This window comes from Electrophorus electricus, chromosome 21, assembly GCF_041902795.1.
Source record: "Electrophorus electricus isolate QZ-2024a chromosome 21, ASM4190279v1, whole genome shotgun sequence".
NCBI classification, from domain to species: Eukaryota; Metazoa; Chordata; class Actinopteri; order Gymnotiformes; family Gymnotidae; genus Electrophorus; species Electrophorus electricus.
The window spans coordinates 6,021,085-6,040,956 of NC_137517.1; the positions used below are offsets into that span (position 1 = coordinate 6,021,085).

The 19,872-nt window shown below is 44.1% G+C and overlaps 1 protein-coding gene across 2 annotated transcripts; it reads right to left on the reverse strand.

Annotated features, from left to right (window-relative positions):
- Positions 1-1,349: 1,349 nt before the first annotated feature.
- On the reverse strand, positions 1,350-18,690 carry epm2a (EPM2A glucan phosphatase, laforin). 2 transcript variants are annotated; one of them, XM_026998662.3, is made up of 4 exons: positions 18,176-18,690; positions 15,653-15,827; positions 9,078-9,322; positions 1,350-8,298 (listed from the first exon to the last, which is right to left on the reverse strand). In XM_026998662.3, exons 1-4 carry the CDS (start codon positions 18,423-18,425, stop codon positions 8,015-8,017), a joined length of 954 nt encoding a protein of 317 aa, XP_026854463.2. In that variant the 5' UTR covers positions 18,426-18,690; the 3' UTR covers positions 1,350-8,014. The 2 variants fall into 2 exon arrangements, with proteins under 2 accessions (XP_026854463.2, XP_081560450.1); XM_081704324.1 differs by lacking the exon at positions 18,176-18,690 and adding an exon at positions 16,065-17,594.
- Positions 18,691-19,872: the final 1,182 nt, after the last annotated feature.

The following is a 19,872-nucleotide window of genomic DNA, read 5'->3' on the forward strand; positions in this document are numbered from 1 at the left end:
TTGACAGGTCACTTAGACCAAACTACATCTTTTTCTTGCACTCCTGTACTCTCTCCATCTGTCCACACACACACACACACACACACACACACACACACACACACACACACACACACACACACACACACACACACACACATACATACATATATTTCGTGCATGCAGTTAAGAGATTTCTTTTCCACCCAAGTGAGTGGTGAGCACTCTAATGTATGGTACAGAGAACGACCCCTGAACCCTGACAGAAAACCTTGTCTGGAGCAGGTTTTTCCTCCAGTAGTGCATGACAGGCGGCTCCTGACAGAGACGTGCTCAGCTGGAAATGACAAAGAACGGGATAAAAACAAAGCATTAACAATAACAAATGCAACTGTGCCAAAGCCAACTAAGTTGAAATGGATAGGGCCTGTATAATGGGCCAATCTGGCCAGTAGGGAGGTGCAGGGAGAACAGCAGCTCAGCACACAAGCTTGTTGCTCAATTTTAGCTGACTTAAAAAAAAACCAAAACATTTAGCTCAATTTCCATACATTTAAACAGAAAAAAAACTGTGTTAGTGTCCACTATAGTTTTAGAAGCAGAAATGTTGTGAAAGATACAAATATAAATAATAAATGTAAATGTTAAATATAAATGTAAATATTACACACCCTCAACCTCCACAGTTAGTGGAATCTTTCATTCTGTGAACATGTCGGAAGGTCCAGACACAGTTTCATTAACTGGACAATCAGATGTAATATACTGCCAAGCTATCATACAGGCCCTTGAATTTAAGCTCACATTAATGCCTGTTATCGTTGCTTGCTAGCTAGCTAAGGATCCTAACCAATTATGGTGATCTATTAGGCTATATCACTTTCGCCTCTAATCTACTTAATACACTTTAAAAAGCGACGGTTCGTTTGTGTTATTTCCATTTATCAAAAGATTAAATCTGTGGTGAATTGGTCTGGCGTGCAGTGATGTGGTGAATGAGCACGGCGATGGGACCCGGCTCATGCTGAAGCGCCCAATTGTTCATTCATTCTGTCGTGTGAAAGTTTGGTCCTGTAACTCCCTCATTTGAAGAACATCCAGGGCTTCAAGTGACTTGAGATTTAGATCCAAATCTTGCAATTATACTGAAAAGTGAAGGCCACTGTTCCGAATATCCCACAATACCCCATGCCTAGAAATAGTGACATATTTACATTTATGTAAAATGTATGAAATGCATAATTGATTAGTGCTTTCTCAAAGTGTGTTTTGTTTTCTTTCTTTGATTGTTGTTTTTTTGTTTGTTTTGGTAATCTAAACAAGCTAGAAATGTTTAGAAATGACTGAAGTGATGAATTCAGAGACTCAAGTAACATTTTGAAACTATTTTTTATAATTTTTAAGATTTATCATTGGAAAACATGGATTGGTAAATTACATGCACACATCCTCTGCTCTAAACACAGAAATCCTACTCTGCATTAGACAGAAACAACCACATGTGAATGCTTAATAATTCCTGTCCAACTGCTTGGCTAGAAGGATAAATACGCAAATCTCTTCACTTAAACGTTGCCATTTAAGGCTTATTTACACTTTTCCCAATCCAAGGGCTCCCTTTAGAGTTAGAGACATCAAGTCCCTGTCTGTCAAATCGCGAGACAACGGCCACATCTAGATGTGTAATCTGGCAACTGTGGCAGCCGTCATCCCCTCCACAGAATTCAGTCTGCAGATCTTGTTGGAGCCCCGGTGGAGAGGCGGAATCAGGCCCCGGTTACAAACGTGAGGAGGAACTTGAAAATTAATGTCCATGGTGTCGTCTGTTGACATTTAAAAGACAAACCGAAAAAAGAATGCAAATGTGTGCATGCAACGTGGGCTGCGTGGGCCTGTAGCCCAACCTTTGCAAACCTGCCAACATTAGCAATACAGGACATATGCATTTTGTTTTAGTGCACAAAATCTGGAACTCATTGACTCTGCGGCCAACACAGAACCATTTCTACACACGCCATACAACATTATGCAACAGCATTTTTTCATACCTACCATCGATTTACATCTTAAGAACACGTCCTACGATAAAAGGGTGTGAACTCCTCAGTTATCTTTTTATTGGAAGCCTGAGAATATGAAAGAAACCTATTTTTGGCAACACTTTGACCCATTTGCTGCCATTACTGCTTTCTTAATTTGCAACAGAATGAATATTTCATTATAGCACATGTTCACATGAAATTGTACAGATTTTTGAATTAACAAAAAAATAACAAAAACAACTGTGAAGATTCACAATCCAACTTCTAACACAAGGTGTGACCAAGAAACAAAGCAAAGGGAGAGCTCAGAATACAAAGCCACCACGTGCGCACAGGTGCAAACACTAAAGCAAACACAGCAGTACAACAGAATCGAGGTGAAATAAATAAGGGAAGAGTCAGAAGAGAAGTTGTGTAAAGGAGGGTGTGACGGCTGTGAAGGAAGAGTCTTCCTTTTGGGGCTTTATCAGCTACTTTTTAATTGTCTTTTCATTTGGTGACAATCGAACCGACACGTATTGCACATCCAATACTTTGTGTGTGTTATATATAATGTAAAATGTTGGTACAAGACATATAAAACCTTTTTTTTTTTTTTTTCTTCTAGTAAATGAAAATATCCAAGTTCAATTTGTAATACATTGCTAACAAGCATCGCTTGTGGTCATGGTTGAAAATGTTACATTTTACTTCCCTTCGGATGAACGTGCCTGGCGGAACTGCCCCGTGCGGTATCATCAGGATTAGGGTGAGTTGGCACTCTTGGGCCCCTGGGCCGGGGCATTACAAGTCGCTTTGGACAAATGCGTCAGCTAAATGCCATAGATGTAAAAACGTCAGGAGTGATCGTCCTTTGTCTGATACCTTTGCAATGTTGAAAATGCAGAGGCACCTCTGTTAAGATAAGTGCTGAGTACATGCTTAGTCCAAAGGCCAAGAACAGGATGGGAGATAATGCCTTCTGAACAGTTATCACCACTAATAATGGCAAAAACATTACTTCATAGCATTCAAGACATTATGGTGACCCTTCTCTTGTTGCCAGTCTGAGACTCGTAAATGTTTATATTTATTACATATTATTATTTAAAGCATTATTAAATTTGTTTATGAAACTCATTACATTTTCTTATGATAATTTGTTGTCTATTTCTAGACTTGAAGTAATGAGTTGTCCCGCAGCCAAAAGTACAACCCACAGTCAAATGCCTACTAGCACAACTACATAAATTACCCCCCCCCCCCCACACACACACAAATGTACCCCAAACCTACACTACCACCACCAAAAGTACCCTCTATAAAGCCAGGTGCAAACTACCCCAAAGCTGAATTCCCCTTAACCATAAACACATCACAGCCAACTGACTCTCAAACAAAAATACCCCCATTTCCAAATGCCCCATCAATCACGATTACTCCCATCAACCAAATATTACACAACAACTATCCACCTGCTAAATGCCCCTAAAATGCACCATAGTAAATTGCCTCAACCAAACGTAGCCTTATAGCCACTTGCTTTGAACCAAGCAAAACGCCCCTCAACTCCCACAAAACATACACCTCAACTGTAACTACTCCTACAAAAAAAACACCCCTTATCTGTAACTATTCCCACAAAAAATCCCGCAACTGTAACTACTCCCACTTCAATCACATCTACCTCTACAGTCAACTGCCTGTCAGTGAAATAAATGATGTCCTATTTATTGTGTGTGTGTGTTTTTTTGTTTTGTTTTGTCGTCATTGTGTGCTCTTCTTTGTTGAGAAGCTGATCATTTGTGAAAGATGCTAAATGTCTGCTAAACCCTGCACTTTTTGCAATAAATTTTGCAATAAAGTTTATATCCAAAAGATATATCTGACGATGTGCCTAACAGGCCCAGCTACATAACTGGAGATGGAAATGTGTGAGGAGCTCACTCTCACATGCTCTCCAGGTAAGAATGTCTTGCTGTTGCTTGCATGTGCACAAATCCCCTCATACACTCTAGAACCCACATAGTGCAAGGCCCTGTGGGAAATTGAGTGCTTCCACTTTGCCATGTTTACACTGTACAAATGCCATAATCTGTATTTAAAATAACCCATTCTAAATCCCGTCCGCATATTGAGAACCAAACTTGAAAATGTATATCGTAAAGGTGTGATCTAACTGCTCTGATAATAAACAAGGAATATAAATAGAATAAACCATACTGAAATGTAAAAAGTGGCATCTCTGGTGTTTGTGTTTGTGTAACGTCAAGCGGTAAGGAGGTGGATGCGTGTGCGGAGAAGAGCGAGATTTATTTGAGGCAAATCCAGAATCAGAGTTGTTAAGGCAGTCCAGGGTCAAAGAGCCAACACGGAGAACACGGGGATACATGAGCAAACAAAATAAACACACACGAAGGCAAATGGGGAAGCAGGCTAATACTAAGGCTAGGGAAAACTCAGGGCTAGGAAACACAAAGGTTAGGAAACATGGAGTACAAACCAACACAACCACTCGAAATAAACATGCAGCCATTCAAGCCTAACATTCAAATTAACCGCTAAACACTGGGATCCAGACAAGGTTTAAATACATGAACTTAATACTAGAGGGACAGGTGTTGAAAATCGAACGAGGGGAGAAAACGAACCCATGGAACGGAACCAAAAGGCACAAGACAGGGAAAACCTGGAACCCGGGAGGGACGGATCGTGACGGTTTGGCGTTTGGTTAAATAATATCTGAAGCGCAAGTGAGACAGAAAGGTAGTCACATTTATGTCTTTCTTCCAAGTAAACTATAGTGCTGTATTTGTTATGATCATTGACCCTGGAGCCCAATGTTCGAGCACAACGTGCTTACATTTTTAACCCTGCACCTTTCCCTTGCTTTTCCTATACTGACCTACCTTCTAAGATGATGCTCCATGTTTCTAGTCACAAAGGCTGATATTTCGGTAAACGGGATTTATGACTTCTTAACTTAGACAGTGCTTTAGGGGACTGTCAGAAGTCCTGTTCTTTATGGGGGAGGGTCCTGGGTTCAGCAAAAGACAGTAAGTAGTTTCTCTAGCTTGGTAAAAACGTCAACTGTGAGATATTTATTATTCTGTAAGACATCTGTTATTCTGCTCGTGTCGCTAAGGCAGTTTAGTTTATCTTAATAAAGCAGTTAATCTTGCCTTCGCAGTCTAATTATCCCACATTGATCTAATTTCTTTCTTACTTGAATGAACCTCCAAGCTCAAAGTGAGAGCAGATACTCAAATTTAGACTGAACAGTCAATAAGAAAGACCCCCCCCCAAACCCCCATCCCCCGCGGCCGACCGCAGACGCCGATTCGACCTGCAGTCGTCCAAAGCGCCGCTGACGAAGACAAACAAGCGCCAGCAGTGCGGAACACACTGCGTACGGGCGATGGCCGGTCACCGACACAATCCAACGGCCCGACACTGACAAGGGCCAGCAGCCGGGTCAGAGTATGCCTAACCTTAGTATTTAATACTGATAATAACAAGATAATATAGACAGAAACTGCATGAGGGTTTTTTTGTGGCTTAATCTACCAAGGCAGTGTGCTAGGCTAACATTATAACAGTAATTTTGTTGAAATATATGTTCCAAATGAGAGTATCTAGAAAAGAGGTGGAATATTTTGCATTACCTTGACGTTACCGTGTGCAATTTTATGGAAGGGACTGGCGCTCAAGAAGAGGTGGGATTCACTGAGATGTCACTACATTCGTTCTTAGAAGCATGTACCTTCAAGCAGTGGTTTCCTTTTGAGTTATTATCTTTTGCGTAGATGCAGAACTTACATTTTCATTTACATTTATGGCATTTAGCAGAAACACTTATCCAGAGCGACTTACAAAAGTGCTTTGCCATTTACTCATAGAATATATCCTAGTACAGTACAGTAGGTTAGAGTCCAATATACCAGTGAACTAGAATACTGTAGAATACTGGGATCAGTGCTGATACCTAGAAGTACAAAACACATAAGGTCTATCTTAAACAATGATAAGTGCAATAAACAATAAGTGATAGAGTTTGTTAATCAACATCATCGTAATAAACAATACCCTACAATAAGTATTAGTTTAGTTAGTCAATATAGGAGCAGGGTCATTGGTCATTAAATATTCCAGGAATAGATGTGTCTTCTTGTGTGACCAACTTGTGTGTTGTTCATCAGCTATGGGCTGGCGAGATTGAGTGTAAATACACACAGTTGCTGTAGGTTCTTCAGTGTTAGTTTGGTGTGTCCTTAACCTTAGAGGCAACATCAATCATTACACCAAATATGCAAGCCAATCCATGATAGCATGTACTGAATGTTGTCAGAAGCTTAAAAGCACAAATCCTAAAATATAAGGATCTTATTTTTTTTTTTTGGGGGGGGGGGTTGCGGTGGAGGGTGTCAATGACATAAAAACATATGAAACAGATGAAGAATAGATACACCACAATCACACAATACAAAACCTTTCCTTCAGCATTTCAATCTCAGATGCACACCTTCACATCAATGTTCACTGATGCAAAACACAAAAGCACGAATCCTTCAGCACAAATATTGTTCTAACTGACTGAGCCCTGGGCCAAGCTACAGGATTTTAAAAATCCTAAACCATCTTGCAGTGAGAGACTCCACACAGCTGTCTCAGTGGCTCCGTTAGAAGGAACAATTAATTCTGCGTTTCTCCAAACTCCATCCTTCTCAGTCCACTACAGGGGGTGCCATGCAGAAGTCAGTGTTCTGTTGCACTAAACATGTTTTCAATTTATTTAGATGGAATAAACATTATTATTCTGCTTATATTGTTGTCAGACTTTCTACCCAAGTAGGACAAGAGCTTTCAGATCCACGTGGGAAACTCAATCCATCCTTAAAGGGTCTGGCTAGAAAATGTTTTGTGTTTATGTGTGCCGCTTTGTCTGATACAGTAGTAATCACACACATACAGTGGACACACTCCTCATTTCTGGGGTCTAGAGGGGAGCCGAGCCGACCCCCCCTCTGGAGCTGCAGGTAACCAGTGGTTACTCACTTACTGCAGCGTCTATTGTGGAGCCAAAGGTGACACTACACTGTAACTTATGTCAAACCAAAAGTAAAATGCATTTAATTTCTGTCGCTTTTGGAACTACCCAGAAAGACACGGTGAGGACAGACGTGTATGTGACTAACATTCAAAATTCTCTCTCTCCGCCGCTCTCTCTTCTTCTCTCTTCTTCCTCTCCCTTTCTCCCCCTTTCACACAGTTTTCACCCATTCATCCAAGCCTTCCATCACAGAGAGAGTTTCCATTGCTTCATCCAAAGGTCACAGTGCTTTACAGAGCCCAGCTAGAGTTCCCTGATATCACTCAACACAGAGGCATACCACTGGGCTAAATATAGCCGCCACATTGTCTGTTCCCAGATGAATTAAGGGGGCGGTATTAAATTTGGAAAACGGCAGACAGTGTAACGAGAACTGCTACATTAGCATTCGAGCTGATGGCTTCAAGGTGCCTTTTGAACATGGCTGTCTTGCTAAAAGATGGAAGAACTAGTATTAAGCGGAAGTACAGCTGTGTGAGGAGACGACATGATGAATGTTGGAGCAGCACAACACAGACACAGCCAGAGGTTTTACAGGGAGCAAAAAAACGATACTTTACTCTTTCACAGCAAGATTTTAAGTGATTTATGGTGACTAGGGAACACGTTATACCTTTTGTATTCTCCTTAATCCTGTTAAATAAGCAGAAAGATTGGAACTAAGATCAGGAAATTTAGTTTGTGTTTGAAAACTAAATTGAGATACAAGTTTCACACTATAATTTTATTTCTTGTGAAAAGCTGTAGAACTCTCTAGACTGGTGGAATCTTTAATGTACTGGTGTAACTGGTGTAATCCTTAACATACTGGTGTAACTGGTGCAGTCCTTAACGCATAACATTGGATTGGATTGTGTGTGCACCTTCTTGTTTTCAGTCTCCTGTCCATACGAGGGTTCTGTCTTTACATCTCAGAACTGCAGAACGAGGAACGCAAATGTCCAAACTTTAACAGGAAGTCCTCCCGTGCTCGGACCAGAGCCTCCTCATCTATGTACACCGCCGCCCTCCTCGACATGAGGTAGTACTGCACCTTCCTGAGGCTCCAGCCCAACACGTACATGAGCAGGCCGCACACAGCGGCGGTGGAGCGGCCCACGCCGGCGTTGCAGTGCACGTAGACCGTGTGACCATTCTCCAGCAGGCCATGGAGCAGGAACACTGCCTGGGGCAGCATCCGCACGCGACCTGCAGGGGGCGGCATACACGGCATCTCACACTGACGTTTTCAAAATTGGTTTTGGAGACACGCTCAGAGGTTCGGCCCTGAGACAGGCTAACCTGCACAGCCGTCCACATGCACTCAAAAAGATCGTTTCTGATCGTTTCTTTTTTATATGTAGATTCTCTAGTGGTTCTTATTTCGTGTCCTGATAAGAAAGATCCGTCACTATTTTGTACAAGTTTCCATTGCTCAGAATGCACAAAATAAGACGCATAGAGACCGCCGACATTAACAAGCTAATAGATGCAAGTCATGTTACGTCTGCGTGGATAAAGGACCATAACGACAACTGTGGTAAAAGCAGGCAGGCAGAGAGCTGCCGTTCCAGTGGTTGTGCCTCAGTGATCAGGGAAGTGATAGATGGGCAGTGATTATCCACATTAGTAAAGTAAGAGGTTTATTTCTGTGTGTGTGTGTGTGTGTGTACTAATTTTGTACTAATACAATCTGCTATTGACGTCGGGTTTTCAGCTGTGTCTAATGTTTAGAGTACACTGTGCCTCCCTTCACCTCTCTTCTGGAGAGGTGAGTCAGTGGGGTGAGTCGGGGCCCAAGCACAGATCAAACAGATCGACACTCGGCAGTTTATCAGCTGGAAGCTGTTCGCTTACATTAGACACAGCAGCCACACACGCGCCCAGAGACACACACACACACACACACACACACACACACACACACACACACACACACACACACACACACACACACACACACACACAGAGGCACAGAGGGCACACACCGTCCGTGCTCATGTCTGGCGTGGGGAGCCAGATGTAGGCCAGGTTGCACTCTCTGTACAGGTGCATCATGGTCTCAGGAGTCATGGGATGGTTAGGGTCACGCCGGCAGCCGTAGGAGTTGTTCACCACGTCCCACTCCGTCTGGAAGTTCATCACCGCGGTGACACCCAACTCGTGCTTCAGCTTCAGGGTCACATGCTCCAGTTGCCGAGGGCAACTACCTAGCCATATCCTCGGCAGAACCCTGCAGAACAACACTTAGGAAGATATAAACGCGCATGCCTGCGCGCGTGCGTGCGTGCGTGCATCTCTGTATGATTTTCTTCTAGAAAAAAATGGTTGAATTTGCACCAATCTAACACTGCCTGCTCTCATATTTCCACATGAAATCCATATGAGATTGTTGAATTTCTGATGAAATGCAGTTCACTGAGATAAATGTAGATTTGGGAAATGACATCGACACATCCCTGATAATTTTAACCTGTTATTCGATTGAGTGGCCAAAAAAGTAAGGCGATGAGGTGAACAAGGCAGAGTGGACGCGTGAGAGGAGAGGACTGTGTGTGTCTCACTGGTGAGAATCCTGAGCAAAGCCGAGGTATTTTTAGCACGTGGTTGGCAGTCAGACCACAGACTCACCCCCCCCCCCACCTTCATCTCATTTCTCAGCCTCTCACCGAGAGAGAAAGAGAGAGAGAGAGAGAGAGAGAGAGAGAGAGGGAGAGAGAGAGAGAGAGAGAGGGAGAGAGAGAGTTCACGTTTGGAGGAAAAAATATAGTCCTTCAAGCTCACTTGCTTCTTGTCGCCTCTCTTCCTTTTTCTCTCTCTATCTCGCTCTCCTTTCTCATATTCTCTCTGAGACGGACTGATCTCTTTAACCCGCTCCTCATTTCCCAGTGCAGGCACCGTGTCCCCACAGACACTCGGCTAAAGACCTATTACCACCAAGCCCAGTCCCAGTCTGCTGTAGGTGTGCAGGAGAGAGAGAGAGAGAGAGAGAGAGAGAGAGAGAGAGAGAGAGAGAGAGAGAGAGAGAGACAGAGAGAGAGAGAGAGAGAGAGAGAGAGAGAGTGCGAGAAGGTGAGGGGGGGGGGTTCCCTCGTGGCATGGCAGTCTTTAGATAAAGAAAGCAGCGGAGAGTTGGTAAAGAAATCCTAGTTCAGCTTTGTACTGGCTTGATCATATCCTTCCAAATAAACCACCTCTCCTCTCTTTTCATTTCCAAATTTACAATGTGGTAACTATCTAACACCTCCATGGTTCTTTAATCAGTGTGTCGTCTCGTTATAGATATTAGGAATCACCACAAACAGTGGTATTTATGTCACTTGGTGGTAAAGGACAGAGATGTTCCCGGAGCCACACCGAACGTGGGATGGCCTGAGCTAACACAAGTTCACAGCAGGGTCGGGAGATCAGCTCCAGTTTCCTGACAGGGACAAAGGGAATTTGCCCTTGCAAGCCGACGCGTTACTGATGCGGCATGCCTCTCCTCAACGGAGGTCCCGGCTGGTGGTTTCAGGGCTGAGGCAACCCTACGTTCACGACAGAGAAAGGCCGGCCGGCCTCCGCACGTGACGCGGACTGCCTTAAATATGACGGCGGTCACGCCCTAACAGCCTCAGTGGATCAGCGGGTCCGGCTCACGAATGAACCGCATTATCGCCGCGCATCAGGAAGTTGGACTGAAGAGAAAGGACAAAGCTTCCTCCAGCTTCCACAACGACAGGACGCCAGAGATGCTCAGGGCAGCTGTGACAGGGTGCACACTCCTGCCTGTCTTCTGGGGCTAGATTAAACCGAGCTACACGTCAAGGCCTTCAAAAGATGCACCGCAGTAAATTCAGCAGACTGTGTCCTTCGGCTGTATTAATTAATTTGGGACGACCCAGGACGATTGTACGTTTGGGCTCTGAGAGGAGAAGCAAGCACAACGGCCTCCACAACATTGTGTAAGGGTTTAGACTACTAATGAAACAGCAAGAACCAGGCTTTCATAATGCTGTAATATACCATTCTTTCTCAATATGCACACACGTGCGCGCACAGAGACTCTCACATGCAAGGAGACTCACACACGCACAGAGACTTGCACGCACACAGAGACTCGCACACGCACAGAGACTCGCACACGCACAGAGACACACACGCACAGAGACATTATTATTTGTTTCTTTTACTTAATTCCATTCATGTTTCTTATTCTCATTTCTGGGCTCTAACTGAAGTCCTAGTGATACACACATCAGGTCCACACACACGTCATCTTCATCAGGTCCACACACACACATCATCTTCATCAGGTCCACACACACATCATCTTCATCAGGTCCACACACACACACACACATCAGGACAACACACACATCATCTTCATCAGGTCCACACACACATCATCTTCATCAGGTCCACACACACACATCATCTTCATGAGGTCCACACACACATCATCTTCATCAGGTCCACACACACACATCATCTTCATCAGGTCCACACACACATCAGGTCCATACACACACAAACATCAGGTCCACACACACATCATCTTCATCAGGTCCACACACACATCAGGTCCATACACACACATCAGGTCCATACACACACACACATCAGGTCCACACACACACACATCAGGTCCACACACACATCATCTTCATCAGGTCCACACACACACACACACACACACACACATCAGGTCCACACACACACACATCTAAAGGTCCACACACACACACATCAGGTCCACACACACACATCATCTTCATCAGGTCCACACACACATCATCTTCATCAGGTCCATACACACACACATCAGGTCCATACACACACATCAGGTCCATACACACACACACATCAGGTCCACACACACACACACATCATCTTCATCAGGTCCACTTCACTCTCATGCAACACTACTCATTTAGACTATTTTTCCCCCCTCATATCATAAATACTACATGAAATATTAATAGACAGTTATATTTAATCATGGTGATTTTCTCTCTCTCTCTCAACCACTATCCCCTTACATCCCCTGCATGCACCCTCCAATTAATTTAGGATTCTACTACAATTATTCAAATTTTTTCCCCCAACGGATTTAGGCAGAGGCTTCATATCACAATCTGTTGCTTTAAGTCTGACCACCCCAAAGAATCTCAATATGTCCTGCGTCTTCACTCATAACCTTCTCCTACAATCTTCTCGCTGTGCACGTAAAGATGGTACTCCGCACTACCGCACTACATAAATGTCCACTAGAGGGCGACGTCTGCTTCACTTTCCCCATTTACCGACTGAGCTGCAGGAAACGCACACCTTTGAAACGGTAACGGGTAATAGAGTGAACAGCACTACCTCAACAAGGCGGGTTTGGCTTCGCACAGGCGATGTGGCCTTTATATCGGGACCATAAGAAAAAAGACATGAAAGACTTTTAGCTCAAATGGACAGGCTTGGTCTATTGAAGGTAAATGAGTATTAATGGGTGTCACTGCCCTCTGCTCCGGCTCAACCCTCTTTATAGTGGGAGCTGTGCAGCTGAACAGATCTGCTCTCTCTCTCTCTCTCTCTCTCTCTCTCTCTCTCTCTCTCTCATGTAGTTGACCACAGGAGATGACCAGGAGAGGGTCAGATTGGCTCTAACTGACAGCACTGATCCTAAGATGCAACTGTTTAAGCTGTTTTGCCCTTTGTGGTTTTGACCAATGCAACGTCCCACTAACATACTGGACAATAATGCGTGAGGTCTCATCTCTTAAAAAAAGTGTGGCGAATATTACAAGAACTGCCATTATAGATGTCAACCAAGAAATTATATTCATTATATTAATGCATAAAAATGAAAGTGAAATCCAGCCAACAGCTCAGCACGAGTGATGTGCAGCTCGACTGCTGTGGTGCTCCATTCAGCCAGCCAGTAATCTCCTGCCTGAGGGAGTGCTCTCATTGCTCAGCATTAGTAATGGAAGTACACACAGTAGAGATGAATACAAGTGGCTTGTGTCTTTATGTGAGAAAGGGAGAGGAGAGAGAGTGAGAGAGAGAGAGAGAGAGAGAGCGTACTGTAATACTCAGAACGAGCAGTGCTGAGCAGGTTGCAAATACTCTTTTCAAAAGAGTTCAATAGGAAAACAGTGCATTTTTGTGTAGGTCCTTCACACATATAGTACAAGGACCAAAGGGTACGTGACACTGAACAGCTATTCAATGAACAGAGCGATTCACTAAACAGAGCAAATTACTGTACAGAGTGATTCACTGAACAGTGATTCACTGAACAGAGCAAATTACTGAACAGAGCGAATTACTGAACAGAGTGATTCACTGAATAGAGCGATTCACTGAACAGAGGGATTAAATGAATAGAGTGATTCACTGAACTGAGCAATTTACTGAACAGAGTGATTCACTGAACAGAGCGATTTACTGTGCATGGGAACACAGCAAGAGCTCAGTCCTCACAGTGTCCTGAAGGCACTGTCTCCTCTGGGCTTTATTTGTTCTGGCTCCTCTCTATCTGAATCAAAACTGCGAATTTACTGCAGGACTGCAGCTTTCCAGACAGCCTCTCTCACACAGTACCACCTGAGGGAAAGAGAAAGCTATTCTCCCTGCATGTATTTTTCAATCTTAGCTGGGAACCTTAACTGAGGTCTTATTTTCAGAGGGCTGCTCTATGAATAAGCATCCAACTAAAACATAGACAGACAGGAACCACTATATGTGAATATTTCACGCAAATCTGGAAAAATCAGCTCCGTGCCGCCAATCCAGAGCCTCGAATGTGAAATGCTGCTGCGCACATACGAGCCGGCGGCGATTGTTACACGCAATGACTTGCTGTCCTCCTTCGGATCATCTGTAAACCCTGAGGTCCATGAATGGGATGCGTGCTTTTCCACATCCAACATGCATGGAAGCGCAGGGCCATTAGGGAGAACAAGACCGATCTATGGTAGCTATGGTAAATTTAGCCCAGCTCATCAACTCACCCGGTCTGGACTAAAATCACCTATTACCCATCCTGGCTAAGCCAGGGGAATGATCATCTCAGCCAGGAACCTGCAGTCTGAGTGGCTTCAGGTATAATCTGAGCCCTTAACATAATACATCCCCCACTTTTTCTTATTTCATCGGACGTTAAAACAACTTTATTGCGCCCAACAGAAGGGTCGGGAACTATCCGGATTAGTGCTGGGTGTCTAGCGATGTCTCTGCAGTAATGCTCTTGTGATAACGTGCAGCGACTGGAGACCGTTTTAAGTCTGGAAGCCCTGAGGCAGGTTAACAGAGCTGTGACCTATAATGGCCATAATCTAACTTCCTGGACACAATACTAACAAGGTTATGTGGACAGGTACCATTATTTATCTACAGTAATCTGTTTAGCTGGCGCTTGCTCGGATCTTCCAGGATAAGGCATAGAGTCCTATCAAGAGATGTGGAGGAAATATGTGTGTGTGTGTGTGTGTGTGTGTGCGTGCGTGCGTGTGTGCGTGAGTGTGTGTGTGTGTGCGTGTGTGTGTGCGTGCGTGTGTGTGCGTGTGTGTGTGTATGAGTGTGTGTGTGTGTGTGTGTGTGTGCGTGCGTGCGTGTGTATGAGTGTGTGTGTATGTGTGTGTGTGTGTATGTGTGTGTGTGTGTGTGTGTGTGTGTGTATGAGTGTGTGTATATGTGTGTGTGTGTATGAGTGTGTGTGTGTGTGTGTGTGTGTGTGTATGAGTGTGTGTGTGTGTGTGTGTGTGTGTGTGTGTGTCTATGTGTGGCCGGTGTGACTGAATGAATCATTGCTATTAATAAATAGTCATATAGTGTATGAGCTTAGAGGCAGTGGAAAGTCCCCTGACCCCTCTCCCCTTAACACACACACACACACACGCACACACAGGCCACGTGAAAAGGAAAAATGTCAGCAGGTTGAAAAGCTATTGAATCAATCAAATATGAATAATTGACTGTTGTTTCCCTGCTTCTCTCTGTCAGACCTCTTTGTCTCTCTCTTCCTTTCCTCTTTTATCCGGTCACCTTCAATCCCCCAGCCAACTCTACATCACCCATATCTCAGTCACTACGGAGACAGAACAAAGCACCCCTCACTCAGCCAGACACACTGGAGAGCCTCTCTTTCAAGGTTTTCTCCATTCAAACGTATTTTAGATTGAGAATGCTGTTTCTATTAGTGCTTGACAAATTCACACACACACGCACGCACGCACGCACACACACACACACACGCACACATTTACTGGACACAAGATTTCTATTAGAAGGAACCACACAAAACTCCCCCTACCTCCCTCTCTCTCTCTCTCTCTCTCTCTCTCTCTCTCACACACACACACCTTTAAGAGGGAAGTGTAGGTGTGTGATGCCCTGTCCTCTGCTTCAAAACTGTGAACCCTTTAGAGTTATTAAAGACCATCACGGACAGCTCTGCCCTTTAGAACAACCTGTGTGTGTGTGTGAGACGTAGAAAGAGCGCGATGCTTAACACAGTGCTGCAGGAAGACAGAGAAAGAAAGGAAAGTTTAAGCAAGGTTTCTCTCTCTCTCTGTGTGTTCACACCTACTTTGAGAAGTGCATGGCTTGGTGTCCTGCGACGCTAAAGTAGAAGTTCGTTGTGTGTGTCATCTCGTCAGTGTGGCCGCTCTCCTCGAGCCAGTGGCCGATGGGGTGGCAGTAAACTCCGTCCACCGAGCTGCTTTTATCATACACGCACTCGCGGTCGTGATGTGGCCCACCGCCTGGAGACAAAGCAAACAGTTTTCACTTTTTAAAATTAGCTTAAACCAATAAAACGAAACAGGACAATCAAATCTGAACGAGCACAAACTTTGAAAAAAAAAGGCACTCCTCGCCGCATTATCCTATTGCGCGCTGCATTTTAAATCGCTATTTCTTATGCACGGCCCATTCAGTTAAATAAGTGCGAGGTGTTTCGTTAGCAGGGCATCTAAGGTCAGAACGTAAGTTAGACTAACCGTATGCTCATAAAAGCACAACACATCTGCGTTTTTTTTACTCCCGTTCAGCTCAAAGCGCTTTCCTTGGTAACTTAATAGTTCTGCTTAATGGTCACTGCCTTTCAGATTGTTTCACTTAACGCAGATCTGTTTAACACGCCGCTGTATTAACAGCTGCACAAAGCGGACTCGGATGTTGCCCTGGGTATTTAATGATTACAGTCGTTTTACAGTTGTGTTTCACCGTCGTTTGCGGGCACGTCTACTGGTTAATGCATGCGAAGCAAAGCCAAACCGCGCGTTTCTACTGTTTGTACTGCAAGTAGCCGAAGGAGAGCAAGACAACTGTGCTGATTCGCTCGTTAGTTGTTGTCTCTGTCCGACTGGTTATGAGACCACGATTCGATTTATGAAGTTGTAGGCAACCAGACATGGTTTGCCTTAAGCCTCAATGTTATTAAATATTAAAGTGTGTAGGACAGCTGTGCTATTACGCTGTCAGGAAGTCAAACGCATGAAACGCGCAACCTCGAAAAACAAAGTTAGTACAGTGTGCAAGAAAAAAAAAACTATTATGGTAACAGTTTACAAGACGTAATGTGCACCGGAAGAAAGATGCATTCCTCCTGTAGTATTTTGGTCGACACTGAAAGTTTAATTCACGTTTGTAATATTTACAAGCTAGACATGTGACCGGCTATTAATGCGTAATTTCTAACAAGTGTAACATGAAAAATATTGCGTAATTTACGTTATGGAGATACAACGGGGATTTGTCGCGTACAGAGCAGGCAAGGGTGTTCTACACAACATTTCCAACGATTACACTGTGCCGAGTCTTTTATTATGGAGAAACCTTTGCCTGAAACAGACGCGTTTGCGTCGTTCCATGTACTAAACATATAGACGGATTGCTTAGATTAACAACTGCAAGAATTTCAATCTCTTTGAAACCCGAAAGAGCGCTGTTCTTTTTGGGGAAGGTCTGGGTGTCAGGGCTATCAGCTAGGACAGAGAGTGCGCAGAGAAAGCGTGCCAAGGGCCGAGCGCGGCGCAATCAGCGCACAGTGTGTCAATAAACGCGCCAGCCAAAATGTGTCCTCCCCGTCGTTACGCTGTTTGGCGACACAGAAAGTGCATGCCCCCAAACAGCAAAACAAAACAAGTCAATTCATTCCAGAAAGAAACTAAATCTTCAGAGGAATGCATTCGTTCTTCACGACATTCATAGCCATTGTATTGTCAAACGCGAGAAGAACCTCAGCAAAATGACAACGAAACTCAAAAGCCATAAAGCAGAAGATTTAAAGAAAGTAGGCCTTCTTCTACGCTTTTCTTAGTTAGGCTCCATAAAACTACCAGCAGCCAACCTAAAAGGTATCAATCAAACAAGGTTTTTACTGCACTACCATCTAGTGATATAGACGCTCGGTTGCAGTTAGCCCACCGTAATGAACTACATTTCAAAGAAATTCAACTTATTATAAAGGTCATTAATATCGCCTGCGGCGGCAGAGTACGATTAGGCAACAAGCGCAATCCTTGTGGGGGAGTTTTTGCAGGTGAAAAAAAAACTACATGAATCCAATATGCTGTAGGCGTAATAAAAAGGCGGTTTGTGTGTATGTGTGTGTGTGTGTGTGTGTGTTAATTCAGCCTAGGCTGGCATTTAGACATTCACCTTCTGTATGAGTAATCAGTGGCTGAAACTAAAAAATATCTTTGGTGTAATGCGCCCTGAATCCCCTCAACTAAAGCAGACTAGATCACACAATGTAACGGAATAGACCACACCTACTCCTGGCCCCCTAAAGACTGCTGAAATCAAACGCGGTATACGCGTCCGCATACTGGAAGTGGTCAAAGTTCATTCATTTGCCCCCAGGCAGTCAGAGTAAGCAGGGCAGACTGGGGTTAATATGAAACTGCTGGGCTCGTTCTTTAACTGGTGCTGATCAAATTACACATCCATTTCCAGGCCTCTGACAGGTCATGTTAGTCCGCAACACAAGCCTTGTAGATACACCAGCGGTTTTCTGACATTTGCACAGTTACTTTCACGTTAATTTTTCGAATACCCGAATATTAAATATTCGATTTGCATTATCATTTTTTAATGTGAGGTATACCTTCCCAAATATAGCTACCGCCGACCCTTTTAATGAACTTGAACCAGAGCTTGTCCCTGTAAGGCTCCGCCAGGTGCACTTCGCCGGTCCACAGACACGGTTCGTGGGTGGACACGACCGCCCGCGTCGCCTTCATCGGAACCGCCTTATCGGGAGCCCAGTGACCCATCTCCGGACGGGATCCCGACACAAACACCTCGACGTCCGAGCGTTCGGGACTTAAAACGACCCCGAACCTAAAAATCATCATCTCGACGGGAGAAAAAACAAACAAACAACGAAACTCTTAAAATTTAAATCTGAGAGTTCTGGTTTAAAAAGGCACGTTTAGCAAGTGTGTTAAAACGTTAGGTAGAAGAGCGCAGATCTCGGCGCTGAGATATAGCTGCAAAAGCGCTGCGCCAGGTTATTAAGCATATAATGTTACATATAATGTTATAACGGTCATGAAAATCGTGTCCCCGGCAGACGCTCTTCTCGATGGGCAAGTATGCGAAAGCCAATGACAGTCGCACGACCAAGATTTTATTTTTATTTTTTTTGATAAATGTAGTCAACGGAAAGGCGACACTACCATCCCATGGCACGGAAGAGTAACTGCTAAGCTCACATGACATACCCATTTTAAAGCGTTTGTGTAAATATATAGACACACGTTCCTTCTGATCACTAGTCTCCGATCAAATTAAAGTTTGTTGTTGTTTTTTTTTGGGGGGGGGGGGGGTGCAAGTTGTTTATTTCCACAAATAACAGGTTTCAAGAAATGTGAACTTGCTCTAACAAACGGCTTACCTTAAAGGGTAAATCCAAACTAGGCACAGTTCAGTAGCTTTATGGAATAGTATTTGTGCCCTGCATCGACTGCAAGACAAGCTGTAAAATGCCAGTATTGTAGAGTCGATTGTTTTTGTAATATCCAGCCATCTTAAATTACATAAATGTGTATATATATTTTCTCTCTCTTTCTCCCACACACAGATACCCCGTTTTCCAGTCAGCATGCGCCTTTTCAGTCATAAACCACCAGGGTCAAATATTACAACCACAGCATCTGATCAAAGATCATAAAATATCTTTTTATTTAGCACAACCAAAAACCACATGCATCTCCAGCGTGTCTCATGTCCCAGCGTGGCCTTCTGAGTGTCTCTCTGCCCAGTCCGTTCAGACATCACACGTAGTCGGGCAAAGGCATTTCACTTCTTCAGCAAAGGGAACAGCAGCAGTAAACACTTCATAAGGCCTTCATTGGGATTATGCAGACATAAGCAAACATTTCATAAGGCTTTCATTGGGATTATACAGGCATAAACACTTCATAAGGCCTTCATTGGGATTATACGGACATAAACAAAGACATGGCGTTTGGGAGCGCAGCTGGTTCTGCAGTTGTGAAATCCCAGTTGTGTCCGGACCAGGCACGACACGGATGCTTCCTGCAGTGATTTACATACTCCGCCAAACCTGATAGGGCTCGCTGTGTGGAACGAGTTCAGTCAGGGGTGTAGGAGCAAAGGAAAACCCGGAAACGCAAGGCACAACAAGGTCTGCAGCAGACAAACACTGTGCTAGCTGAAGGGGGAGCCAGATCATCACTTCCTAAACACTGTTGCTGCACATATGTGAAACTTTCAGGAAATGAGAGACGACCACAAACGCACTTTTGCTTACGAGGCGCAAGTGGACGTGTGCACGGA

Excerpts from the sequence above, each read along its gene's own strand:
- epm2a (XM_026998662.3), bottom strand. The coding sequence starts at position 18,425 with ATGATGATTTTTAGGTTCGGGGTCGTTTTAAGTCCCGAACGCTCGGAC. Across the intron at positions 15,828-18,175 it reads CGGTAGCTATATTTGGGAAG|GCGGTGGGCCACATCACGAC; the intron begins GTATACCTCACA and ends CTTTGTCTCCAG. Across the intron at positions 8,299-9,077 it reads GCCAGACATGAGCACGGACG|GTCGCGTGCGGATGCTGCCC; the intron begins GTGTGTGCCCTC and ends CGCCCCCTGCAG.